Genomic DNA, 26717 nt, shown 5'->3' on the forward strand with positions numbered 1-26717 from the left:
TTCCCTACCGAGTTGTTGATTGCGGTCACGCAACCTGCCCAACTATCCGATAACTGCGATAGTATCAATAGGGCATGCACTTCATCATCAAACGTGATGTCAACTGAGATGAGTTGATCAACAATCGTGTTAAACTTGCTGAGATGTATCATGAAGGAACATCCTTCTGCCATCTTGACGTTGAAGAGCGTTTTGACGAGATGCACATTGTTTGCAGCTGACAGTTGCTCGTACATCTTTACGAGCGCTTCCATAAGCCCTACCATCATCTTCTTCTTCAATATATTGTGTGTGACTAATTTTGCGAGCGACAATAGGATCTGCTCTAGAGTCTTTCGATCCAATATTTCTAAGTCCTCGTCGGTCTCATCCTTCTTCTTTCCCTTCGCTTTACCCATCAACGAACGGGAAAGATCCTTCTGGTACAAATAGTTCTTCATCTGTGACTTCCAGTAGGCGAAGTTTGATCCGTCAAACTTCTCAATCTTTGATTTATTTTCTTATGTCATTGCTTACACACATATCTGAACGATGCTCTGATACCAGTTGTTAGGGATTCAACCTAATGACAACCTATCAATAAACCCTCACGTAGCATGCCTTCTGGATCTTGTGTTGAAAGTAGGCAAGAAGAAATCACAGCAAATAAAAGAAAAAACTTGCAAGAAAAAGAATAAAAAAGAGAACACTAAATTTTAACGAGGTTCGGCAAACGTGCCTACGTCCTCGGGAGCCACACTAGAATTTCTTTGATTATTAAAGAAAATTACAAGCTTGCAAAAGAATATCTCAATCTCCCTGAGATCTCTTCGAAAAAGAACAAAGAAAGACACTCTTTTTCTTTCTCAAAGGCGCGAGATTTTCCTTGAGAAAATATCTGCTCAAAGCTTCTGCAAAAATCACTGCTAAAAACGCTTGAGGGATCTCTCAAAATCGTTATTGGAATTTGCGGCCAGGGTTCCCTATTTATAGGGAAACCCTAGGTCAAAACAGATTAGGAATTTGTCCTTTTCTGCGAGTTCGACTGTCCGTGAAGCTCGCTTGAACATTGGAGTTTGCCTGGACAGCTTCGACTGCAAGACCTATGTTCGCCTGAACATATTCATGTCTGCCTGGACAGCTTCGCCTGAACACTGTTTCGCCTGAGCACTTAAAGTTCACCTGCACTTGGAGTTCGCCTGAACTCAGCTTCGCCTGTGATCCAAGTTCGCTTTAACATAGCTTCGGGCTTCGACTGAACTTCCAAGTTCGCATGAACCATCAAGTTCGCTTGAACGATCAAGTTCGCCTGAACTATCAAGTTCAACTGAACCATCAAGTTCGCATAATCGCATAATTTCTTTACTTACAGAAGTCTTTGCTTCGCATGCTTGTTCCAAGGTTTAGGTCTACACTCCCAAAACGAACATGTTGTAGGTAAACTAATTGGCTCGTCTAAATTGGACAATTTTCACATAGCCAACTGGGGACAACAATCACAACATGCGTGATTTTTTCCAAACGCAAGTGAATTATGGATCAAAGATGAAACTAATCATGAAAATGGAAGTTTCTCATGGGAAAAAAACACCTTTGTTATGTATCCATCTATTTCAAACATTGTTTTTGACATGAACAAGATCACATGCATGAATAGTTTGACCCAAAAAAATCACGCTAACCCATTTTAACGTTCTCTACAGTTTTGGATATATAGAGGTACTTTATCTCTATTGGTGGGATTGAATCCAGACTTTTTGCCACAAAACTAAAGGAATATATCCGTGAAATTTGAGGCATTGAGATTATTCCTTTACTACCAACTTTTCCCTGACGATAAGCTACATATCCTACATTCACCAAACACGCTCATGACAGGTCATGAGAGTCATGAGAATAACAAACGCGGGGCAGAACTCATCTTTTTTCAATATAATTTTGCTCGTTTCTCATATGTAATTCTACAAATAGTAGAAGTATGTATGTGAGTGAAACTTATCTAGTAATAAGATCAACAGTTGTGGGATTTGCTATGCATATCAGTCACAACATGTGTCATGATTACATAGCCATTTGATAACTTTTGATCATATAGAATACATATCAGGCCTAAGATGAATAGTTAGCATGTGAGATGTAGATTGTGGAGGCCAGAAGAATCGCAACATCTACAACACTAGAGAATGTTGGGAGCTCTGGACCACTCACACCATGTGCCCTTCAACAGTCCAGTGCACTATTTGGACCTGCACTATTTGGGCCCACAATCTCATTCCCAAACCCTATAAATACCCATCATCCCTTACCTTCATACCGCACCCAACAATAGCTACTACCAGTGAACAATTGTCATACTTTGTCACCTAGTCCTCTTTAAATCTGACAATATGTTCTTCTCCAAGAGCCCTCTAAACTTCAGAGGCCGGAGCTTATGGTGCCAGTCATGTTGTGGCGTCGGTGGAGGCCCACGATGGTGAGTACAAATTCTATCAGAAGACTGCGTGAGAGTGAAGTGTTATGAACCATAAAGAGGGAGAAATCTAGAGTTTTCCACCATCTCTTTATAGTTATGGCTCAGAACACTTTGCTCGCATGTGGGGCATTCTTATTTGATCTATTTTTCACAGGGTGCCACAGGCATGGCGGTGGTTTTGGCATTGGCTTTTAAGATGTTGGTATATACGCGTCTCAACTCTTTTGATAGTCAATCTATAAATTTCATCCATCATGTGGTTTTGGCGTTGGCTTTTTAGATGTTGGTGTATAGGCAATCTCAACTCCTATTTTGATTCCTCTTTTGACAGTCGATCCGTAAACTGTATCCCTCATTGCAAACATTGCACACGAGCGTTTGCTCAAATCTTATGCAGTGAAAATAGTTCTGCATGCTAACTCTGAAGTTTCCAATAATCTCCTATATACATCCTTGGAAAATGAAAACACAAATAAAATTATTTCTAGTGTTATCAAAACCCTACAAGAAATCACGGGTATAGTATCTAAGTAAACGCAACAAGCCAAGCCTAACTTCATTAAACATTATGTAAGCATATCAAGTGAATAAACAGGGTCACATTCAGGTTTCAGATGTGAGACTTACATTGTTGAATTCGTCTCAAACAATGCAATGCTTTGTAAGTGGAGAGAATATAAAATTCATGAGCATGCATCTGAGCTGCGCTCTCTGCCAAGTGCCAACATGTCCGCAGTATCAATGTTAAATTGATCAATCAATCAAGAAATATTCATAAAATCTATGTAACAATCTTATTCAATAGTAAGAGATACTGATATCAACTGACTTCATCTCGAGAAAAAATGAGAGAAATGGAAAGGTCTACTTACTTCTTAGTAAAAAGAAGAGCATGCTAACTAGAACACCATTGAGAGTGAGTGAACGCAGGAGGCAGATTGAAATTTTCCAGATTTCTATCCATGAATATGCCATCCTGTAAAAATTCAGAAAAAACAGAGAATAGAAATTGTAATTAATCGGAAATTAATTATCTAATGAGATTTGAGCCACTGATCTGTGACGCAATGAATAAGCATAAATTTTACCCCACATTATAAAGCTCTCTAGGTACACAGCTCAGAGGGAAGGAAATCAATATAGCTGTAACTTAATCGATTTAATTTAATAAATAAATCGAAACAATAAACCCACAAGTCCACATTGGATACTCAGTCTCAAAAGGTCCACATATTAGCTTGGTTTTCACCAAACTGGCATATTTTCCATGATCGCCGTTGTGATTTCAAGAAATATGCTCTCTCTCGGAGTCCTCAGAATGGTGTTTTGTCGTATAACACTAATCCATGAACCCCTCCTTCAACTTGTGCAGTGTCTGTTCTAACCTGGAAAGCAAGATAGATAAGATTATCCAAACAAGTTAGGAACCTCAATGCATTTAAAATTTTCTTTTAAAAAACAAAACCAATGTCAAAATTAATTTCTTTTTAAAAGAAAAGATGGCCATCTCGAACACATGCCTCTCAAAAAACAGACTTTTACTTCATTGATTAATCACAAATAAATAGAACTTACGTGCTTGCAGAATTTGAAAATGTAATGCCAAATGAGTAGAAAAACTGTTACCCCTGAAAATGCATAACTTTGTACCCTGATTAAGATCTGCATCTGAGAAAGATAAAGAGCTAAACATATTTATAAGATACCAACCACTTAAATAAATAACAGAAAAAGGGTGAGACTGTCTAAAATATTTATAACAAAACAAGCTACATGAAAAGTACCACGCTGCAGCCACTGCAAGAACAAACAAATATGAATAACATTCAAAAAAGCAAAAAGAATTTTGCATACATATCCCAAATGGTCTCAAATCTTAGCTTTCCTGATCTAGAAGATTGTGAGCAGACTGCAAAGATGATGCACCAAGATCTCGGAATCCTTGTTTGACAACTTGCATTGCGTTCCCCGGGCAACCGTCAGCTTTAATGTGTCACCCAAGTACCAGGCATCAATCCGCTTTGTCACAGCTTCAAGGGAGCCCATGCCTCTATACTTCCTAACTTGGTCACCGCCCTGGTAACCAAAGCCTCATATTTCATACTGAAGGATAAAGAAGAGCAATACTATAACACCATCATAAAATATTTCCAAGAAAAAGCGCATGCATTGAATTTGGAAACATAGGTAAGACAATCCATTATTTCTATATGATTTATAGACAAAAGTAAGGATAATGTCGACAATGGCTGTCCAAGGAAGATGTTCTTGCATTAAAAAAATTTACCCAGAACACTTTAGCAGCAAGAGATGTAAATATTTCCAGATCCTGAAATCAAAATAAATGTTTGTCACATTTGACCTTGGCTTTTGTATCATTAACAAAGAAAAGTGAGATATGATTTGCACTAGATGCCATAGATTGAATTCGCCTGCAACAACTTAAACCGCAAAGATTTAGGCTCTCAGGAATAAAGTATTAAAATATCAAGGATTATACTTTAATATTCTAACATGCTCCTACAGATTGAGACTTACATAGTGGCATCATTTTTTTTAAAAACCACTTTAAATTTGTGGCCGGTGGGATTTGAACTTGGTTTTCTCTGATACTATCTTATATTAAGTCCCTCTAACCATTACACCAAAAATTCAAAGTTATGGTGAGGGTTGAGAATTATATTTTTATATTCTACTATGCACCTGCAAGTTGAGCGCCCTTTTAAGGCTAGTCTGGTATTGCCGGAGCATATAATAAGTTGCTTATAAAAGTAGCTTATAGAAATAACTTATATAAGATGTTCACAATAGCAGTTTGGTAATCAAATATCAAAAAAATACTTAAAAAAGCAGTTAAAATGTTTTGTAGAACTGTGCTTAATTATCATTCTTAAAATATAAAAGGTATATATGGTGTATAAAGTCAAAAAAAGCAGAAGTTGCATTTAGAAGCATCCTCAAATTGCTTGTAAAAGCACTCCCTTAAAAACACAAACAGTTTTAATAAGCATGCTAAAAAATATCACCAAACATCATTATTGGGTGCTTCTTAAAAACATAAGCAAAAGCACCCTCAAAAAAGCAATGTCAAACTGGCACTTAATGGGCTGAAACCTAGTCTCATGCAGCGGTATTAATTTTTTTAAATCCGCATAAAATTTGTGGTCAGTGAGATTCGAACATTGGTTGCTCTGATACCATCTTAATATCCCTCTAACCAATTACACTAAACTCCAAAGTTATGGTGATGATTGAAGATTATATTTTAATATTTTAACACACATGAAAGAATCAGCACAAGATAGGCACAAAAGGGCCAACACAAATTACAAGATTGGTCAACCTGTAAAACACATTGACATAGAATACAACAGCTACAAAATTTTCACACTACAGAATTTTCATCAATCAATCATATATGCACAACAGATATTATCATAAACTTCCTAGGATTAGATAAACTTTTTTACAGAGGACTTGGTTTGGATGCGCATATTTAGAAGCAAAAAACATTGGCAGGAGCACTTAAAAGAGATAAAAATGTTATAAGAACTGAACTAGCATAATGGAAAGTTGGAAACGTCAGTCTGATTTCAAAAGCCAAAGACCAACATAACTCATTGTTTATGAAGGGAAATTAGGGTGTGGCTTAGTGGAGGTGAGATTGATTTGAGGGTTCCTTAACCCCCTTTGATGGTAGACTCTCCTGTTCAAAATATTGGGCTGTAATTCTCTACATATATAAGGTTAAAGGCCCTGAAGGTTGTTTCCTCCGACGTGCCCTCCGACGCTCAAGTCAGTGGCCGATCTTATCCATCTACAGAGAGAAATAGAGCATAGCCTTGTTGACTTGCTTCTAGGGAGAATCGCGTACCTTGGGAGAGAGAAGTTGCCGCTATCAATGGAGAGTTTATGGGGACAAGTTGGTAATTTGGCCGGGTCCATGCAGTGATGGGCTAGATCATGCTCTACACGCGTTAGCAGTCGATTGTTCAGGGCATCCTCACAACAATGAAGGGACTATTGGAAATAATAGCGTGTTCGAGGAGCTTTGAAGGCTCTGGCTCGAAAGGTCATGATAACTCTAACGCTGCATTAATATTGATGGCGACTGGACGGCTAAGTGCAGGCCCGAACTGTTCATGCATTAAATGCGATGTGACCCCTAACAATGTTTGGCAAGCTATCCCACTGTTCAAGACGTTCATTGCTAGGACCAAGTGGCGAACGTGTTTTATCTCGGGCCAGGCATCTAACAGATCACTGGTCGGTCACGCCTTGCATCTCGGATTTGGTTCGTGAGGCAGGTCGGCTATCTTAGGACCCGGGTCATGTTTGCAGATGCATTTAGAGGCCACCAGCTAGTCTTTACGTGTGGTCGCTTTTGAGACTCCATTAGACTTGCTAATTTTCTAGGGTATAACTCTCACCCTTATAGAAGTGTGATTTAATTCATTGTTCGGTAAAAATCAGCACCATTTCAACATTGTGACTTTCACTGCAAGAGAACACAAGGTTTTAAATGTCGGATGTCGGGTTCATGTCGGACAGCTGAAATTCATGTCGGATAGCAGGAAATCGGGGATATATTGAGGACATGGACTAAATATCGGATTGTCATATCGGATGGTGTGCATATGTATAATATCATGTCCTAAATGTAATCTAAGCATTCCTAAATTCAATATAAGCATACTTCATAAATTCTAGAGGCGGCACCGGCGATGGGTGGATTCCGACATCGCAGAGAGGCAGTGTCGGTGACGGGACGTCATAGGGTGGCAGTGTCGGGGCTCTTTTTCTTCTTCTTCGTCTGCTCGGGATCCTTCGGATGAGTCACCGACCACCCTCTTCCCTTTATCCCGACGACAGGATACTTTGCTGCCCTCGGGTTCGATTGGGGTTCGCATTTCGGAGCGCAACGGGAGATGGACGACGGGGCCAAGATGGAGATAGGGAAGGACGTCGTCGTTCACGAAAGGAGTGATTGGTTCCCAAATCCGCTATAGTCTTAATTTTTCTCTTTTCTTTCTATTGGGTTCATAAGAAACCCTTAAACATAAGAACGGGTTAAACAGGTTTGGGTTTTATCACTAAACCTAAATCCGATAATAAAAAATAGATCTAAAAAAAGGATCATATCGGCCAATTTTTCAAAGCTGAAAAATCAGCTGAAATGTCCGATATGACCCTGATATTTCTGATTTGACCCAGAAAACCGACATACGAGTTGAAAACGCCATGTCGTGTCGCTCAAGCCGTCAAATCGATATGTCGACCGACATGTACGAGTTAAAAACGCCCATGTCGCGTGCTCAAGCCCTCAAACCGATATGTCGGCCAACATGTCGGACATGTCGGCCGACATTTAAAACCTTGAGAGAACATACATCAAGTGAATATTAAGAGAACAACTACCACAATGTGTTACATGTTCAAGTTCCATTAGTAATAGTAGCATTGATTTCAGAAGCAATCTTATACACTATTGAAGCCTACAGCAATCAAAAGAAGTTTAACATCACTCTGAATCAATATACATCATCATGGGTGCAACACAAATGACCTCTGTACTGAAAACCCGACAACTTAACTCAAAGGATTTCCCAAATTGGTAGCTCTTTAACAGACTGATGACATAGTATTAAGAATACCTAATAACTCAAGATATTATATAAGTTGACGTACACTACTAAGTATCGAAAATGTGGATACTATGCATCTTAATTTGAAATTTTCACTTTTAAATTGAAAATCCGTGTTGTTAGATTATGATTACTACACATGAACTATAAAGAAATAAAAATCAAAGGAGTTCATCATATTTTATCTATGCGTTATATGTCATCAATATTAGTGTTTCAGAATTTTCGTAAAGTTCGCTTAAGGTTTGTCCCTTTCTACATATTAAACGACATTGAAGTCAATAAAACAGTTGTTTATAGGTAATACACGTGCAATACACCACATCCAGTGGTGCAAATTTTCAATTTGGGAATTAGACCTTTAGGTTTGGATTGGTAATAATTGATAGATTGGATACTATTAATAATAGTCTAGCTCAAGTCATATTATACAATCTACTAAAAAGATTGTAGAAGTTGTAAAATACTCAGATAGATTTTTATTCTTTGAAAAAGATTAATATATATCAATACAACCGGGTAGTATGCGGGTTCATATCCAGTACCCAAAAAGCACACAATACTAAATCTAACACTCCCCCTCAAGCTAGAGCGTAGATATCGATCATGCCCAGTTTGCTACACAAAACTGAGAACACCTTCGAAGAAGTAGCTTTGGTGAGAATATCTGCCAACTGTTCTGAATGAGTATACAGAGTGCAGATCACTTCTTTCATTATGGCATCTCTAATTAGATGACAATCAATAGCTATGTGTTTTATCTTTTCATGAAATACAGGATTTTTTGCAATATAGATAGTAGACTGATTATCACAATGCATGGGCATCTGTCCTGGCTGAACAAAATAGAGCTCTGTCATCAAGTTCTTCAACCACATCATCTCACAAGTACCATGTGCTATAGCTCTATATTTGGCCTTTGCACTAGACCGAGATACTACTTCCTGCTTCTTGCTCCTCCAAGTTACTAAATTACCACCAACAAAGGTGCAATAACCAGTAGTAGATTTTTTGTCCCCCTTATCTCTAGCATAGCTCGACTCTGAATAGGCAGAGATTTGTAGAGGTCCATGCTTCTTGTACAATAAGTCCTTTCCAAGAGAGCTTTTGATATAGGAAAGAACCCTCATAGTTGCTTCCCAGTGAACCTCTCTAGGCATGTGCATGAACTGACTCAAAAGCCCCACAACAAATGATATATTAGGCCTTGTTACTGTGAGATAGATTAACTTTCCAATTAGCCTCCTATACTGCCTGACATCCTTATAAAGATCACTCTTCTCATCCTAAAAATCCACATTAGCTTCCATCGGTGTACCAGCCGGTTTGCAACCCAGAAGACCAGTCTCCTCTAGAAGATCTAAGGCATACTTCCTTTGAGAGAGAAGTAACCCATGTTTCTGATATGCAACTTCAATCCCAAGAATGTATTTTGGTTCTCATATCTTTGGTCACAAAATGTTGCTTGATATACTCTTTAGTTTTTGCTAAATCATTTGTATCACTCACGGTCAGCAAAATATCATCAACATACACGACCAAGATTATTGTCCCCAAAGTAGTGCGATTAACAAAAATTGAGTGATCAGAATGACATCGCTGAAAACGAACATTAGATATCACTTGACTGAACTTATCAAACCAAGCTCGTGGACTCTGTTTGAGTCCGTAGATCGCCTTCTTAAGCTTGCATACATGAGACTCCCCCGAGCAACATATCTTGGGGGTTGCTCCATATAAACCTCTTCCTGGAAATCACCATATAAGAATGCATTCTTCACATCAAGCTAAAACATAGGTCATTCGAGATTAACAGCAATGGAGAACAAAATACGGATGGAATTAAGACGAGCAACAGGAGAGAATGTCTCAAAATAATCAACCCCATATGTCTGAATAAATCCTTTTGGAACCAATCTAGCTTTGTATGTCTACGGATCCATCCGGCCTATATTTCACAATGAATACCCAGCGACAACCGACAATATCTACTCCCGAAGGAGCAGGAACTACATCCCAAGTCCCCGTGGAAATAAGTGCATCCATCTCCTTATCCATGACCTGCTTCCAGGCAGGAACTAACACAGCTTCCTGATAAGATTTGGGTATATAAACAGAAGATAAGGACAAAACAAACTGACGAAAAGATAGGGTAAGATGATCATGAGACAAAATGAGATATCGAATGAGCAGTAGTAGATCGTTTACCTTTCTGAAGAGCAATAGGCACATTAAGGTCAGATAGATCATGGTGGCTAATGGGTAAAACCTTCAGTTGTAGATAGAGGATCAGCCGAAGATAAAATAGGTGCAAATTCTTTTAGCCTTCTAGTATACAACAGAACTGGTTTTGATGAATTATCTTTTTCAACTCCAGAACTTGGCACTGGCTGAGCAAGGGGAACACAAGCAAGTGGTACCAATTGAGGTAGAGGAACAGAGATAGAAGGCGATCCTATACACATGGATGAATAATATGGAATGGACTCAAAAAAGTGACATATGTAGAAGTAAAATACTTCTGAGATGTAGGATCATTGATATCCCTTTTGTGTTCTGGAGTACCCTAAGAAAACGCACTTGATAGATCGAGGAGACAATTTATCTTGATCAAAACGCATATTTTGAACAAAACAAGTGCAACCAAAGATCCGAGGAATCATAGCAAACATGATTTTATCAGAAAACAGACAAGAGAAAGGAATTTTTCTATAAAGAACAGAAGATGACATCTTATTAATCAAATAGCATGCACACAAGACAGCATCAGACCATAAATATTTTGGGACATGCATATGAATCATCAAGGTCTGAGCTACATCTAAAATATGTTTATGCTTCCGTTCAGCTACATCGTTTTGTTGTGATGTGTATGGACAAGAGGTCTAATGAATAATTCCATTAGTTGCACCGAATTGAGAAACCTCATTTTTCATATATTCCAAAGTATTACCTGTACGGAGCACGTGAATGGAAGTAGAAAATTGATTTTTAATTTCATTATGAAAAAGTTGAATTACACTTGCAATTTCAGATCTCTTTTTTAACAAATAAAGTCAAGTAATACGAGAGAAATCATCCACAAAAATAATAAAATACTTAAATCCTTCCACAGAAGGAAAACTACATGGACCCCAAACATCAGAATGAACTAACTCAAAAGCGACACTACTACGTTTATTGACTCTACTATGGTAGGAAGCACGATGATGCTTTCCTAACTGACATGACTCACAGTCTAGAGATAAAATGAAGGACTCGATAGGTTATACTGAACGAATCTTCTATAAAGAGGGACGTCTCAAACGCATGTGCCACTGTAAAGGAGTATCACAAAGACTTGTTGTAAGACCAAATTGTGGCACACTATCGTCCAAGTAGTACATGCCTCCTCCCTCACGACCCGAACCAATTCTCGTCCCAGTCTAGAGGTCCTGAAAGGTACAATATGAAGGGGAAAATGTGGCTAAGCAGTTATTATTCTTGGTAAGCTGACTAATAGATAATAAACTGACAAGAAATTTTGGAACATAAAGAACATTTCTAAGAGTCAAAGATGAAGTAGCATGAACTACCCCATCACCAAGAACAGGGAAAAAAGTCCCATCAGCAATACGAACGGAAGAAAATTTATTTGAAATTTGTAGGAAATCAAATTTATTTTTTTATACCTGTCATGAGAAGAGGCTCCTGAATCTAGTACCCACGGTCTGTCAGATGAAGCGGTGTAATACCCCAACCCTTGAGAAGGTGATGTGATTAGTATTGATAGATTTGATTGGAACACTCATACCATCAAGATACATCTTCTTTTCGGGAACCCAACTTTTAGAAACTCCAAAGTTAAGCGTGTTTGGCCTGGAGCAAGTCTAGGATGGGTGACCCCCTGGGAAGTTTTCCAGGGAGCACGTGAGTGAGGACAAAACGTGATGAAAAGATATGTGGTGGTTTGTGAGGCCAGTCCATCAGATCTAATAGCGTACCGACTCCGGGATTCTAGGACGGGGCGTTACAAATGGTATCAGAGCAAAACCAACCGGAATTGTGAGAGCTAAGTGTTATGCGGTGCAAAGTGCTACATCAAGAGGGCGGGAGCCACCTCTTGAGGCCGTATGAGCCATCTCTAGAATCTCACACGGATGGTACGGTCTTGGATGATATGATTTGGCGCAACGAGGACGTTACGAGTTTAAGTGGGGGAGTTTGTAATACCCCAACCCTTAAGAAGGTGATGTGATTAGTATTGATAGATTTGATTGGAATACTCATACCACCAAGATGCATCTTCTTTTCGGGAACCCAACTCTTAGAAACTCCAAAGTTAAGCGTGCTTGGCCTGGAGAAATTCTAGGATGAGTGACTCCCTGGGAAGTTTTTCAGAGAGCGCGTGAGTGAGGACAAAACATGCTGAAAAGACATGTGGTGGTTTGTGAGGCCAGTCCATCAGATCTAATAGCGTACCGACTCCGGGATTCCGGGGCAGGGCGTTACAAATGGTATCAGAGCCAAACCAACCGGAATTGTGAGAGCTAAGTGCTATGCGGCGCAAAGTGCTACGTCGAGAGGGCGGGAGCCACCTCTGATCCATAAGTACAAACACATAAATATCATCATATAAGTGAAATATAATGAATTCAAGACAACAATTCAAAACAAAATCTTTGACAAAAGAATTTTAAGAGAGGCAACCATATCTAGCTCTTGAGCTATTAACAACCCATATAAATATTTTTAGCACCCGGTAAACAATGATTTGGGAATAAACACCCAATAAACCCGGAGGGTTATATAAATACAAACCTCTCATCAAAATCAAAACTAATAATCATGAAAACAAAGGATTTGATAAAAGAAAAAATTGTTTTCATAGCCAAAAGATCTTAAAACATAATTTTCAAAACCAAGACAAAGAAAATAAAAACACTAAAGTTCTTGGTTTAAAATCAAATTTGTTTTGGTACCCAAGTATTCTTGGTACCAAAAGATTTAGGGACATGACCCCTATCATTTAAGCTCAAAGCCCTAGGGTTATGAACCCTCTTGGGCGCATGTGGTGCACGAACACGGTCATAACAATAATCACTCAAATGACCCTTTCGATTGCAATTTGTGCAATGAAAAGGTTGAAATAATTTGCGTTGACTGAATGGTTGTGCACGGAAAACATTAGAAACATTTGCAAACATGGATGGTGTAATACCCCAACCCTTGAGAGGGTGATGTGATTAGTATTAATAGATTTGATTGGAATACTCATACCATCAAGATGCATCTTCTTTTCGGGAACCCAACGAGGACGTTGTGAGTTTAAGTGGGGGAGTTTGTAATACCCCAACCCTTAAGAAGGTGATGTGATTAGTATTGATAGATTTGATTGGAATACTCATACCACCAAGATGCATCTTCTTTTCGGGAACCCAACTCTTAGAAACTCCAAAGTTAAGCGTGCTTGGCCTGGAGCAATTCTAGGATGGGTGATCCCCTGGGAAGTTTTCCAGGGAGCACGTGAGTGAGGACAAAACGTGCTGAAAAGACATGTGGTGATTTGTGAGGCCAGTCCATCAAATCTAATAGCGTACCGACTCCGGGATTCTAGGGCGGGGCGTTACAAGCGGTGTAAGCATTTATACCTAATAAGGACGCATGAATTGTTGTATGACTCATCTGAGAGGACCTGAGTTGAAGCAATTGGTCAAACTCAGCCTAAGAGATCTGAACCATTTGTTAAGATGTAGTCGCAGCTTGTGCTAAAGTGGTAGCCAGAGTCGAAGCTGGAGTAGAACCACCTGTAGAGGAAGGATCTGTGACTGCAGTATATGCCCACTCGGGCTTCCCAAACTTCGCCCAACACCTATCAGAAATATGATTATTTCTGCCACAATGAGTACAATACAGATGTCCACGATCTCCACTCTGTCGGCCACCAAAAGAAACACGGCCTCCCCTTGAATCACGACCGCAGCACGACTTCGCCCACGACCGCGACTCGAGTATAAGGCACACTGCTCAATAGCAGCTGGGGATGATATAGTGGATCCTATCGAGACCCAAAGCACTCTGGAGTATGTAGAGGTCAAAGATGGAACATTATCTCCAGCTAGTATTTGTCCTCTCACCTGATTCAGCAATGTAGGATCCAATCCAGAAAGAAACTTCGTCACAGCAAGATCATGGCGATACTTTTTCAGAGTCTTCAGATCAATGATAAGAGGTTGGTGAACATCAAGCTCATCAAGAATCCTTCTAACGGTAGAATAATACTCAGGCACTAATTTCTCCCCCTATTGGAGGGTAAACAATTGCTCATAAAGAGAAAAAACTCGAGAGATATTTTTCTCATTGCCATAAACCTCCTTCAAGGTACACCAGATATCCTTAGCAATCTTCAAGAACATAACACCTGAGCTCACCTTCGCATCCATGCTATTTAGTAACCAGATAATTTAGCCAATCTATATAGGTTGGGTGATTATCATCTGGAGGATCCTCCAGGAGGTGGTTCAACTTCTTTTGAGCACCAACAAACACACGAAAATCTTGAGCCCATAGTAAATAGTTATCCACTCAACTTCACAGGAGTGGCAATCAAAGTTCTAGGAAGTAGATTCTCCATCGAGGGAGAAGCAGCAACAGTAGAGATTTTATCATCACTAGCCATGGTAACAACGAACAATGAGATCAGCAGTGGCCAAAAAATAGATCAATTTAAAGATCTTACCAAAATGAGATCACATAGGAAGGAAATCAGCAGCAGGACAAAAAAATGATCTTGATTAGAAGATCAATATAAATCACGGACTTCGAGGCGGTGGCTGGCTGCGACGGAGGCAGTGAGAGCTGCTGCGCGTGGGGCGTGTGAGAGCTCTGGCCGGCCACCAGGCATGCGGCGACTGGCCACTGGCAGCGGTCCGTGACGAAGCTGAGCAGATGGCGACGGTTCTCGAGATTGTCTTGATTGAAGCGAGAATGTCGACAGGAGAAACTGTAGTATTCAATCAGGCAGCCAGACGACACTGAGAGATGCTCAAAAGGAATGGAGAGCAGGCGGCCCTAGCTTGAAGGAGGTGCCACGGCAGGCGAGTGATTAGAGGGGAGCCGCTAGCCGGACATGCAGGCAGCAACTGGTCGGCCGGTTAGCTGGCTCATTGGAAGAGAGAGGTTAGTTACGGGGTTTTTTTAGGAGTGGATGATTGAGATTGTCTTTTATTTAGATGGAGGGTGATGATTGATTTAGTATTTTACAACATCCTTTTCCCTGATACCATGTAGAACTTGTAAAATACTCAAATAGATTTTTATTCTTTGAAGGAGAATAATATATATCAATACAATCGGGTAGTATGCGGGTTCATATCCACTACCCAATTAGCACACTATACTAAATCTAACAAAGATCAATCTCAACATTAAAATAGACAAAATTGACATGTTCTCTCTGATGGGGAGCAGAGCAAGGGCTTCAATCTGGAGGCGAGGAATCGTTGATGACTTGGCAGAATAATGTTGAAATCCATGACGAAGGATGATTGTTTTTATTGTTCGAGGATGAACCATACAATTACTATTCACAGAATGAAATGTACCCAAACAGTGGGACTTAGGTCTATTTGTGGGGTTTTGAGAATGTTTGTTGGTCGAAAATGTAGGGTTGTTTGCGAGTTACAGATTAAGATGATGAGAGCGTTGGGATTTGTAAAAAGGAGAGATTTGATAACTACGTAGGCCTCACGCCTAGGGGCCTCACACGCAAGGGCTTCACGCCCCAAAAAAGACAAATCATATACCAAGACCACTTCACATGCTCAAGAGAGATTTCTTAAATTTTAACTTTTTATTCATCAATATTTATTCCTCATAGAGGATTACATCTCTTATTTATTAAAAAAACATCTAAATAGTTAAGGAAAGAAATTAAAATCATAATTTGTTTCGGGTCTTTTGTATTGCAATTGATGCAAATTACAATAAAAAAAGAAACAAGAAAAAAAAATTAACTGGGTTCTTTGTTGCGTGTCGATGGAGCGTTGATCTTGTACTCCGTTAACGGTCTGACTAAGATGATGGATCTCTTGCTGTTGATCTCCGACTTGGTTGCTTGGAAGATAGCTCAGTCTTCTCTTAGAACCGAAAGCCGCACATGTGTGGGGTGTTCGATCTCTATGTTGGTTATCTTTGAGTCTGAGTGTGTATTGAGTCTCAGTATGCATGTATGAGTGACTCAAATGAAAAATTCTCTCCTCTTATAAGCTAAGAGAGAGTTAATGGCCTTTAATTGTGAGCTAAGTGACCATTAAAATTGGAGATAGTGGGGGAACGGTTATCCTCTTAAAAATACCTCTCAAATGGAAGATTGGCAATGTTCTCTGATAATTGGTTGGTGAAGCTCGCTGAAAGCATTTTGGTAAGGCTCACTCGGACGTGGGGAACCATCTTCTGAATCATGGCACACGCGGGTAGTTGTGGGCGAAGTTTGCTGGTTAATTGGTTGGCGAACTTCACTGGCGAGTTCGAATGTAGCACAGAATTTGATCCACGACTTGGCTGACTCAATGACGCCTTTCAACTCGGCCTAAAGTCTAAATTGGGAGTTGACACACTCGTAACTTAATCTGGTCGGGTCGAGATGAGTTGTGTGGCGGAATTCACATGTTCTGTTAGGCAAACTTCGCTACAGCTTGTTGTGGGGCTCGACTTTGGGCCTATTTGATGTGTTTAGCCTATGGATGTTCACTTCTTAGTTCCAAGACAAATCATTGGCCTGGATTGAATATATTTTAATTGTCTACATAATCAAACTAAAACCTAACAAAACTAGAAGATGTAATTCAAATAAAATCCTAACTAAACTAGAAAGATGTCTCAAAATCAACTCCTTAAGAAATCCCAGCTATTAACTAAACTAAAAGATTACATGGAATCAAATTAAATATTAATAAAATTAAAATTATTTTAATAGATCTTATAATCTTTTGATGGACGGTCCATGATTGTCCTGCATCAAATCTCTGCTTGTTAGAGAAAACTCGAACTCGAGTTTTATAGTGAGAGAGTATAATGTTCAACTTGATTCGTGAGAAAAATCTCGTTGTAGATTGTAAGATCTTCAAGATGAGCTTTAAAACTCGATATTGAGTTGGTGACGGAGGGTGGAATAATGAACTCAATAACTAGACCATCTTGGACCGAGAGTTTGCACCGCTTATCGATCTTAATTTTGGATTCTAGCCTTGACTTGATTTCGGGCTTTGGAGTTGATTCAAGCTTTGGATTTAGATCAACATTTGACTCGATGTTCGATTTGAGTCCAAGTTCTTGCTCTCGTTCAAGTTTGAGTTTAGGCTTGCGCTCTAAATCAATTTTCCACCTTAGTTCTGCTTCTCGCTCCAGTTCAAGCTCATGATCTTGATTGATTTTTTTAATCTTGCTCTACTTTCTTGTCTGACTCAAGTTGAAGGTTCGCATCTGGATTGAACTCAAGTTTGGATTGAAGATCCACATTTGGCCGAGATTGAAGAATTTGTGTTGGCTTCGCTTCACATTTTGAAGAGAAACAATATCTTCTAGATGGTGGACTAGAGTACCTCCTCTCCGAAAAAGTTTTCATAGTCATCCACGAAAGGATGTTTGAATGATAATAATTTCTCTACCACCATTTTCTTACCTCTCTTTTTAGCCTACACTCAGCATATAAATATATTTCCAGTTGCGACACGAGGGCTTCAATTTGGAGGCGAGGAGTCGTCGACGGATTGGCAGAATAACATTGAAATTCATGACGAAGAATAAAAGTTGTTACTGTTGGAGGATGAACCGTACAATTACTATTCACAAAATGAACAGTACCCAAACAGTGCAATTTTGGGGGTTTTGGGACCGTTTGTTGGTCGAACAAGTGGGACTGGTTGTAAGTTACGGATCAAGATGTGAAGGGAGTTGAATTGTAAAGAGGAGAGATTTGATAACTAGCTAGGCTTCACACCTAGGGCCCTTACATCCAAGGGCTTCACACACTAAAAAGAAGGCAAATCACATGCTAAGAACACCTCACATGCTCAAGAGAGATTTCTTAAATTCAATTTTTTTATTCATCGATGTCTGTTACTCGTGTAGAATTACATCTCTTATTTATTTTAAAAAAAGTATCTAAATAGTTAAGGAAATGAATTAAAATCCTAAACAAATCAAAACCTAACAGAACTAGAAGATGCAATCAGATAAAATCCTAATTAAGCTAGGAAGAGATCTCAAAATCAAATCCATAAGAAATCCTAACTAAAATAAAAGATTACATGGAATCAAATCAAATATTACTAAAATTAAAATTATTCTAATAGATCTTAAAATCTTTTGATGGACAGTCCCATGATTGTCCTGCATCACTCTCCCAACATCACAAACCTCCCAAGTAATGCAAACAGAACCAGAACCCATTCCCACTCTCAACCCATCAACCCCAGCCTTAACCAAATTCTGCACCTGTGCCATCGTTACAACATTCCCACCCAACAACATTCAACTCCGAAAACCTACTCTTCATATACTTAATCATATCAAAATCTGGTATATTGAATTCGCCTGTGAGCTATCAATCACAATTACAATAGCCCCAGCCTTTAACAAATGCTCCAACGTCTCCTCAACAAATGCTCCAACGTCTCCTCATCCTCCTCTCTCGTCCCAATTGCCACCCCAACCAAGACTCTCATCGGTGAACAAGTCGAAAACCTCACATTTGTCAACAATCGGTGCAAAAGTTAAATTTTTCATCGGCCAAGAATGCACCGACCTGTTTGAAGTTATGCCCAGCCGAAGCAAACATCAAAACAGGCCTCATGAAGCTCGAAACTGGCGTGTACTTTTCCAATAAACTCTGCCGATCACATTTCATCGCGGCACCAACCACTTTGGACTTGGAACTGCCGTTTACTGATATTTGACTTGTTATCAGGAGGTTTTGATGTAAAATAATATATTTGAGGATACAAATCCAAAAGAATTTATAAAGCAAATGCGCAGGGATTTGAGATTCGAATCTTAAACGTCTCCAGAACCTATCAAACCCGACCCGTTAACACGCAAACAGACACAAGGCATCTCCGTAGTCTATTGGCCAAGAAAGACATGTACCAATTTCTTCGGTCTCCTAAGCTGAGGAATTTGCTGTGTTTGGGCTTTTCTACATGGACAATGTAAGCTTGAGAATTTGTTTTATTGCTTCCATGGACTTCAGAAAATGGAAGAAGATCAGAGGAGCAAGAGAAATGTTAGATATGAGAAATTTATGGTTTTATGAATCGCCATTAATGTGGATATAGACCAATGTTGAAAAGTGAAAGCATAGAAGGTTGCATGGTGAGTCATTAATCAAGGACAAGTCCAGGTTCATAGTTGTCTCAATATTTAATTATTTCAATGAAGAGTATAATAAGTAGGGGAGTAGGGATACAATGCTAATTAAAATGTTGCTTCAGGAGAAAAGAGCAAGTAGTGAGAACTACTTACTTTGCTGAAAGAAACATCTTATGAGTGATTAACGCAAGAACAGATGACAATAGCAATTTGTTCTTTTAGTCATGTTGCATGTTAATGTTCATTAGAATTTAGAAACCAACTCAAATTTAGACGCTGATAAGTTTGTACTCACGTGTCAAATTATGAGGAAATGCTTCCTTTGCTGACCGAAGCAACTTGATCATGAGAAGGATGATGTGTCCTAGGATAAAGCCTCTCCTGTAACAAAATAAAAAGAATGCATCTCCATGAGAAAATGCAAAAGAGAAGTGACGATAATCCAATGATCATGATAATATAACAATCATTATGATAAGAAAAAGAGTTTGTGGACTAGATTCACCAACGCCGCTTGGAAACAATTCAATAATTATTTTCAGGAAACAAACCACACGCACAAACCAAACATGCATAGCATATAGCTATGCAAGTAACAAACTAGCAAAACATGCATAGCATATAGTTATGCGAGTAACAAACTAACAAAGGAAACTACAAGACACAACAATTATATTACTCATAATTTTTTTTATTCGTCTTGATATTCTATAGAGAAGATATCAAGACTGTTCTCGTTTCAAATATCTTCTCAAGGAACATATCCACCACCACCGAACTTCCCCAGCACCGTATCCCCCACACCACGCTTCCACCGCCCACCTCCACCACGTGTTCTCCGCCCGCACCGTAGCCCGCTGCCCTTCTACCACTCCACCTCATAACCAATCCATGGTCTCCAGCAGCACCATATCCACCACCACCACGCTTCTCCGCCGCCTTCCATAGCCAGTCCCGTGGTCCCCCACCAGCACCATAGCGCACTCAGTTCTCGTCCACCACCCAATACCCAATGTTGTGCTCCCAACGCAGCCCATATCCCACTCCACACCAGCCCGCACTCGCCACCTCCGCTATCCGATACGTGTGCCCGACCGCGCCATAGCCACCACCGCACACCATTTCCGCCCCACCACCATATCGAATACCGTGGTCCCACAGCCTCCATAACCACGCCCCGCCATTCGCCCAGCCTGCCCAGTATCCAATACCATGCATCCGCCAACCGTGCCCCATAACCACCACCACCGCCATTGTCCGCCCATCCACCACTATCCTATACTGTAGATCCCCACTGGCTCCATATCCACCGCCACACGCATGTTCCACCTCACCACCATAGCCACTGCCATGATCCCACCAGCTCACATACCACACACCAGAGCCGCCACCAGCCACCGGAGCCGCACCATCTTCCCTCCACAGCCATAACCACGCGCACCACACTACCACCGCCGAATACCATATCCGGCGCCATGATTTCCTATGACATCAAAACTAGGGCCAGATTGACCACCTATGCCATAACCACCGCCAGAACCACCACCGCCTCCTCCACCAGAGCCTCCAGCAGCTCCACCACCTCCACCACCGTAACCCACCCCAATGCCGTGGCCAGCACCATAAGGAGATTCCTCAAAAGTGAAGAGGGTTCTTGCTGTACAACATATTGTTGCACCTAATAGTAGTAGGACTGCAACACCAGCAAGTCTAGTGCCCATGGGAGAATTTTTTTTTTTTTTTCCTTTCCCCCCTTGAACTTGGTTTGAATTGAATTGGTACAGATTGGTGGGTATTTATAGGGTGGAGTAGGGGGAGTGGTTGTGGAGGTGGTGTGGAGGTGGGTAGGGGATGTCAGAGAGTAACCGCTAGAATCTGCGCTTGTGCTGGAGTGCATATACATCTGTTGCATACTTGCATTGCATGTTACCCATCATTTTCTCGTGAACTTGGCTTAGAGCATATCACCACAGAGAATGGGGAAGGATATGGGATTACCACTAGTATCAGATATCAAGAGGGCCTATCTCAAGAATAATGTAAATGGTATCAAGTTTGCTGAAACTATTGCTCAAATGTATGACAAAAGATGGATGGATCACGCTTTCTACTTTGACGTGAAATTGGTGTTAAGCTAGCAGAAACTTTTTGGAGAAAGATATGTACCTGAGATTTATTGACATATAGCAAAGAGTAAGTAATATTCACAGTGATGAAAATACACAGGGCCTTCTATTTCTATGTAGCGGCAATGATCAAGTCAAACCTCCATTAAACATGAAGCTCTTTTGATATCTTCTATTCTTCTTTAACCTGACTTTTTAAGTTGAAAACATACTCGTTGTTCCAAATGAGTCAGCAAGTTGTAATGAACACTCACTCATATCTGGGTTGCAATCAAACGCTAAAAGTAAAAAAGCCAAAACCTCTTCTATTGAGATCATGGTGTGAGACTGAAATTCATTTCGAACTAGGTCCAAACGAAAACAACGCAGCAGTACTCAAAGGATAGTTATTACTTTAAACATAATGTAAATATAACTAATACCAAAAAATATAATACATATAGCACTAATAATCCCTCAATTCCCTCACAAAAATATGAATGCCCTCAAGATCATGACTTATTTGGATCATGCTTATCTTACTGTATATGCAGTGTCATGCTCAATGATGGGGTTTGGGGAGTGGAGTTGTGTTCACACGATGGAGGAGGTTCTTATATGAACAAAGCATGACAAATGTTGCATCATCCATTGGTAGATTCTGATCAGACTCCCATGGAAATAGTAGTTTTTTCATGGTACATAAATTAGGAAGTCCCCCAAAATATTCAGACAATTCTGCAGCCAGAAGTTCAGGCCTTAATATATAGAAGACAGTGCTATGTTTGCTAACTAGCAGTAAATGAATATGGTCTATATTGCTCACTGAAAGATTACGTTAGGCCATGAAAAACCAATTGTTTGGGATCTTAATTAAATTATAACCTCTTTAAATATAGCTTGAGAGACTTAAGATTTATAGAAATATTTTTCTTATCAATATTTATAGGCAAACTCACTGGCTCATCTAAATTGGACAATTTTTCACACGGCCAAAACTGGAAACAACAATCATGAACTGCGTGATTTCTTACAAAAAAAGAAGAGATGAATCCCAAATTAAAGACCAAATGGATCATGAGAAATGCAAATTTCACATGACTTATACCAGTCGTTTCAATAGACAGAAATCACTGAATATTTCCTCTACTTTGGATCCCTTGGGCTTCGTTTTCACCACGCTCAAAAAAACACCGTGTTATGTATTCATTTATTCCAAACATTTTTGTTAATATGAACAAGATTGCATGAAGAGTTTGACCCACAAGGAGAATGATGATTGACAAAAAATGCATGTTAAGTCGCTGACCCACTTACAAAACATTCTCTACAGTTTTGGATACGTAGTGGTACCTTACCTCTATTGGTGGGATTGAAACCAAGCTTTTTTCCGCAAAACTAAAGGGATATATGTTTGAAATGTGGGGCATTGAGATTATTCCTTTACTACCAATTATTCTCTAACAATAAGATACATATCCCACATTCACCAAACATCCTCATGATAGCGGTTATGAGAACAGCAAGCATGACACAAAACTAGTCTTTTTTCTATACTTCTCCTCATTTCCTATAATTTAATTATACTAAATTTTCTAAGTGAAATTTAACTGGAACCACCTAACGCGGGTAACAGCCATGGGCTTTGCCACGTATATCACAATACATATCATGATTGCTTAGACATTTGGTAACTTTTCACATAGAATACATATTAGGTCTAAGATAAATAGTTTGTGTGCATACATGTGTGTGAGTATGTGTGTGTGTGTATAGGTGAGTGAGTATGTGTGTGTGTATAGGTGAGTGAGTATGTGTGTGTATTGAGAGAGAGAGAGAGAGAGAGAGAGAGAGAGAGAGAGATTGATTGTGGAGGCCAGAAGAAGCGCAATATTTACAACACTAGAGAATGTTGGCAGTTATGGACCACTCACACCATGTGCCTCCAACGCTCCAATGCACTAATATCAATCTTCACTTTGCACTTTTTGAGCCCACAATCTCTTTCCCAACCCTATAAATACCCTTCATCCTTACCTTCATACCACACACAACAATATCTACTACTAGTAAACTTGTTTCCCTTTCACTCCCAGTCCTCTTACGTGTGACAATATGTTCTTCTGCTAGAGCCCTCTACACTGCGGAGGCTGAAGCTTACGATGCCAGCCATGTTGTGGTGCGCTGGGGGGCACGTGGATGAGTACAAATTCTATCAGGACATTTTGCAAGAGAGTGAAGTGTTCTGAACCATAGAGAGGGACCAATTTGAAGATTTTCATTGTCCCTTTTATAGCTCAGAACATCTGGCTCGCATGTGGGGCATACTGATATGGTCTATATTTCACAGGGTGTGAAAGCATGGCCATGATTTTGGTTTTTGCCTGTTAAAATGTTGGTATATGTGATCACAACTCCATTTTAATTAAACAGTCAGTATATAAAATTATTCATTATAGCAATGTATGCACACTTAGCGTTTGCTCAGATGTACTGCATCTGTAAAAGTAGTTTCAGCATGCTAACTCTGGAGCTTGCCTAATAGACCAATATATAATTTATTATACACATCCTTGGAAAATGGAAACACAAATAAAATGAGTCCTAATGTTATCAAACCCTAAAAGAATTCACTGGCATATTATCTAAATAGACAAAAAATCTAGATTTACTCTATCAAAACTGTTTGTAACTATATCCAAGAATAAATGGGTCCCATTTGGAATTCAGACTTAAGAGTTAACTTAAGACAGACACAGTGCTAAATTTGTATTCATCAATGCAATACTTTTTAAGTGAAGGAGTGAATCCAGATTCGTGAGCATATATCAAATCTGTGCTCCCTGTCGAAATGCCAACACCTCAGAAGCATCCATGCTAGGTTCATTGCTCAAGAAATATGCATCATAACTTTATCATATTAACAATCTTATTTGATGTGTAACAGATAACTCTACATGCTTTTTACATAAAAAGAGAGTGACTGAGCCGATCAACAGATTTATAACCACATCTAATCTATCCTATAAAACTTTAAAAAGCAGAAGAAAAATTAGAGAATAGCAAAATTATAATTAGTCAGAAATTAATCATATAATGAGATTTGACTTTTGAGCCATTGACCTGTGACTTTGTGCCAAAGGAACAAGCTCAAAGTCTATGCTGCATTATAAAGCTCTCTAGGCGAAATGATGAATGGCTATAAATTAATCAGTCTCATTAAATAAATAAATTGAGACAACAAATCTCAAGTATACAAGGAATAGTCAGTCTCAAACAGTCCATGTATTAGCTGGAAAAATCTAGTGTTTACCAAAATAGCAGCTTTGCCATGATTATTGCTGTGATTTCAAGAAATATGCTCTCTTTTGGAAACCTCAGAAGGTTTTTATTTGCGTATGACACTAATCCATGAACCCCACCTTCCACTTGTGCAGTCCCTTTTCTCACCTCACCTGGAAGACAAGATATATTATCCAAACAAGTTAGGATCGTGGATGCAAATTTCAAAAATTATCTTTTTAGAAAAATAATGAAACATGTTACGGTCAAAAACAAAGAACAACTTCTTTGCAACATGAAATTTAACGACCTAATAAATAAAAACTGATGTGCTAGAGCTTGAACTTACAAAACTAAAAATTGCATGTAAAATGAGTCGAAAATCTGTCATCCCTGAATCTGCAGAAGTGCGTTATCTTTATACATGTTCTGATGAAAAACAAAGGTAAGCATAACTTAACGTTATGATCTTTATTAAGATCCATATTCCAGAAAAAATATGAGTGTGACATATTTTACCTCCCAACCACTTCTAAAAAGGAAGAGAAAAGGATGAGATTGTCTTAAATATTCAATAAAAAAACAAGCTACATGCATGGCACTATACTCATCAACAAACAAAATAAATGAGATTCAAAGAAGTATAAGAAGGATAAATATAACATGACATGCATTTCCCAAAACATACCTCAAATTCTAACTTAGAAGATCGTGAGCAGACCGCAAAAGGATGCATCAAGATATTGGAATCCTTGATTAATAGCTTGAATCGTGCAAGGAATAACTTCAAAACAGACCCCTTGTCAGCAACAGCCCCAACAACTCCCCGGGCAACCGTCAGCTTTAATGTGTCACCTAAGTACCAAGCATCAATCCGTTTTGTCACAGTTTCAAGAGAGCCCATGCGTCTATACTTCTTAACTAGGTCACCGCCCTGGTAAACCAAAGCCTCATATTTCATACTGAAGGATAAAAAAGAGCAATACTATAACACCATCAGAAAATATTTCCAAGAAAAAGTGCATGCATTGAAAACATAGGTAAGACAATCCATTATTTCTATATGATTTATAGACAAAAGTAAGGATAATGTCAACAATGGCTGTCCAAGGAAGATGTTCTTGGAATAAAAAAATTTACCCAGAACACTTAGCAGCAAGAGATGTAAAAATTTCCAGATCCTGAAATCAAAATAAATGGTTTTCACATTTGACCTTGGCATTGCTCTCCTTTGACATGGCTTCAAGAGAGCCCATGCCTCTGTACTTATTTAACTTAGCTACCACTTTGATAAAACAAGAGCCCTCACAGTTTCATATTTGTGGAGAAAAAGGACTAATACAATAGAATCATTAGAAAATAGTTTCAAAAAACCGCATCTAAAACATAAGTTACATGAGTTTTTGTTTAACTTGTACGCAAAACAAAACAAAGTTTTAAATGTCTGCCACCATGTCGGACATAGCAGCCGACGTGTCGGATCAGGAGCGGTGACGACATGACATTAGGATTTCAAAATCGTATGTCGTTTTTTCAGCTCATATCAGACACGTCGGGTGCCATTGCGGACATTGCGGCTGATATTTCAGGTGTAAAAGTCAGCCGATATCAAGTTATATGTGTTTGGGATTTTTTTTTTTTAAGTACTTGGGTTTGGGTTTATTACCCAAAACGCAAACTCGATGATGTTCTCTTTTGTTCCTATAGTTGGCTAGGGCAAATAGAACCCGATAGCAAATTAGCGCAGGAAAAAACACAGTTTCCCCTTTTCTCTCGTTCCTTTGACATCGCAACTCCAAAGCCCCTCCGATTTCATCATCAAGCTTTCAAATTGGCGACGAAGAACTGAGCACTCAACCAATGGTAGATTGTGCAAAGGGTCTC

At 39.3% G+C, this 26717-nt stretch overlaps 1 protein-coding gene across 6 annotated transcripts; it reads right to left on the reverse strand.

Moving 5' to 3' along the window:
- On the reverse strand, nt 1747–25868 carry LOC109825262. Of its 6 annotated transcripts, XR_002242950.1 has the most exons (6): nt 25522–25868; nt 24865–25006; nt 19742–19827; nt 4028–4120; nt 3325–3837; nt 1747–3163 (listed from the first exon to the last, which is right to left on the reverse strand). XR_002242950.1 is itself a non-coding variant. In XM_020392080.1 (5 exons), exons 2-5 carry the CDS (start codon nt 24882–24884, stop codon nt 3766–3768), a joined length of 231 nt encoding a protein of 76 aa, XP_020247669.1. In that variant the 5' UTR covers nt 24885–25006; nt 25522–25868; the 3' UTR covers nt 3511–3765. The 6 variants fall into 6 exon arrangements, 2 of the variants coding, with proteins under 2 accessions (XP_020247669.1, XP_020247668.1); XM_020392080.1 differs by lacking the exon at nt 1747–3163 and having other exon boundaries at nt 3511–3837; nt 4028–4080; XR_002242952.1 differs by lacking the exons at nt 19742–19827; nt 24865–25006; nt 25522–25868 and adding an exon at nt 4815–7064 and having other exon boundaries at nt 4079–4120.

The sequence above is a fragment of the Asparagus officinalis genome, chromosome 10 (genome assembly GCF_001876935.1).
Source record: "Asparagus officinalis chromosome 10, Aspof.V1, whole genome shotgun sequence".
In the NCBI taxonomy this organism is placed as follows: Eukaryota; Viridiplantae; Streptophyta; class Magnoliopsida; order Asparagales; family Asparagaceae; genus Asparagus; species Asparagus officinalis.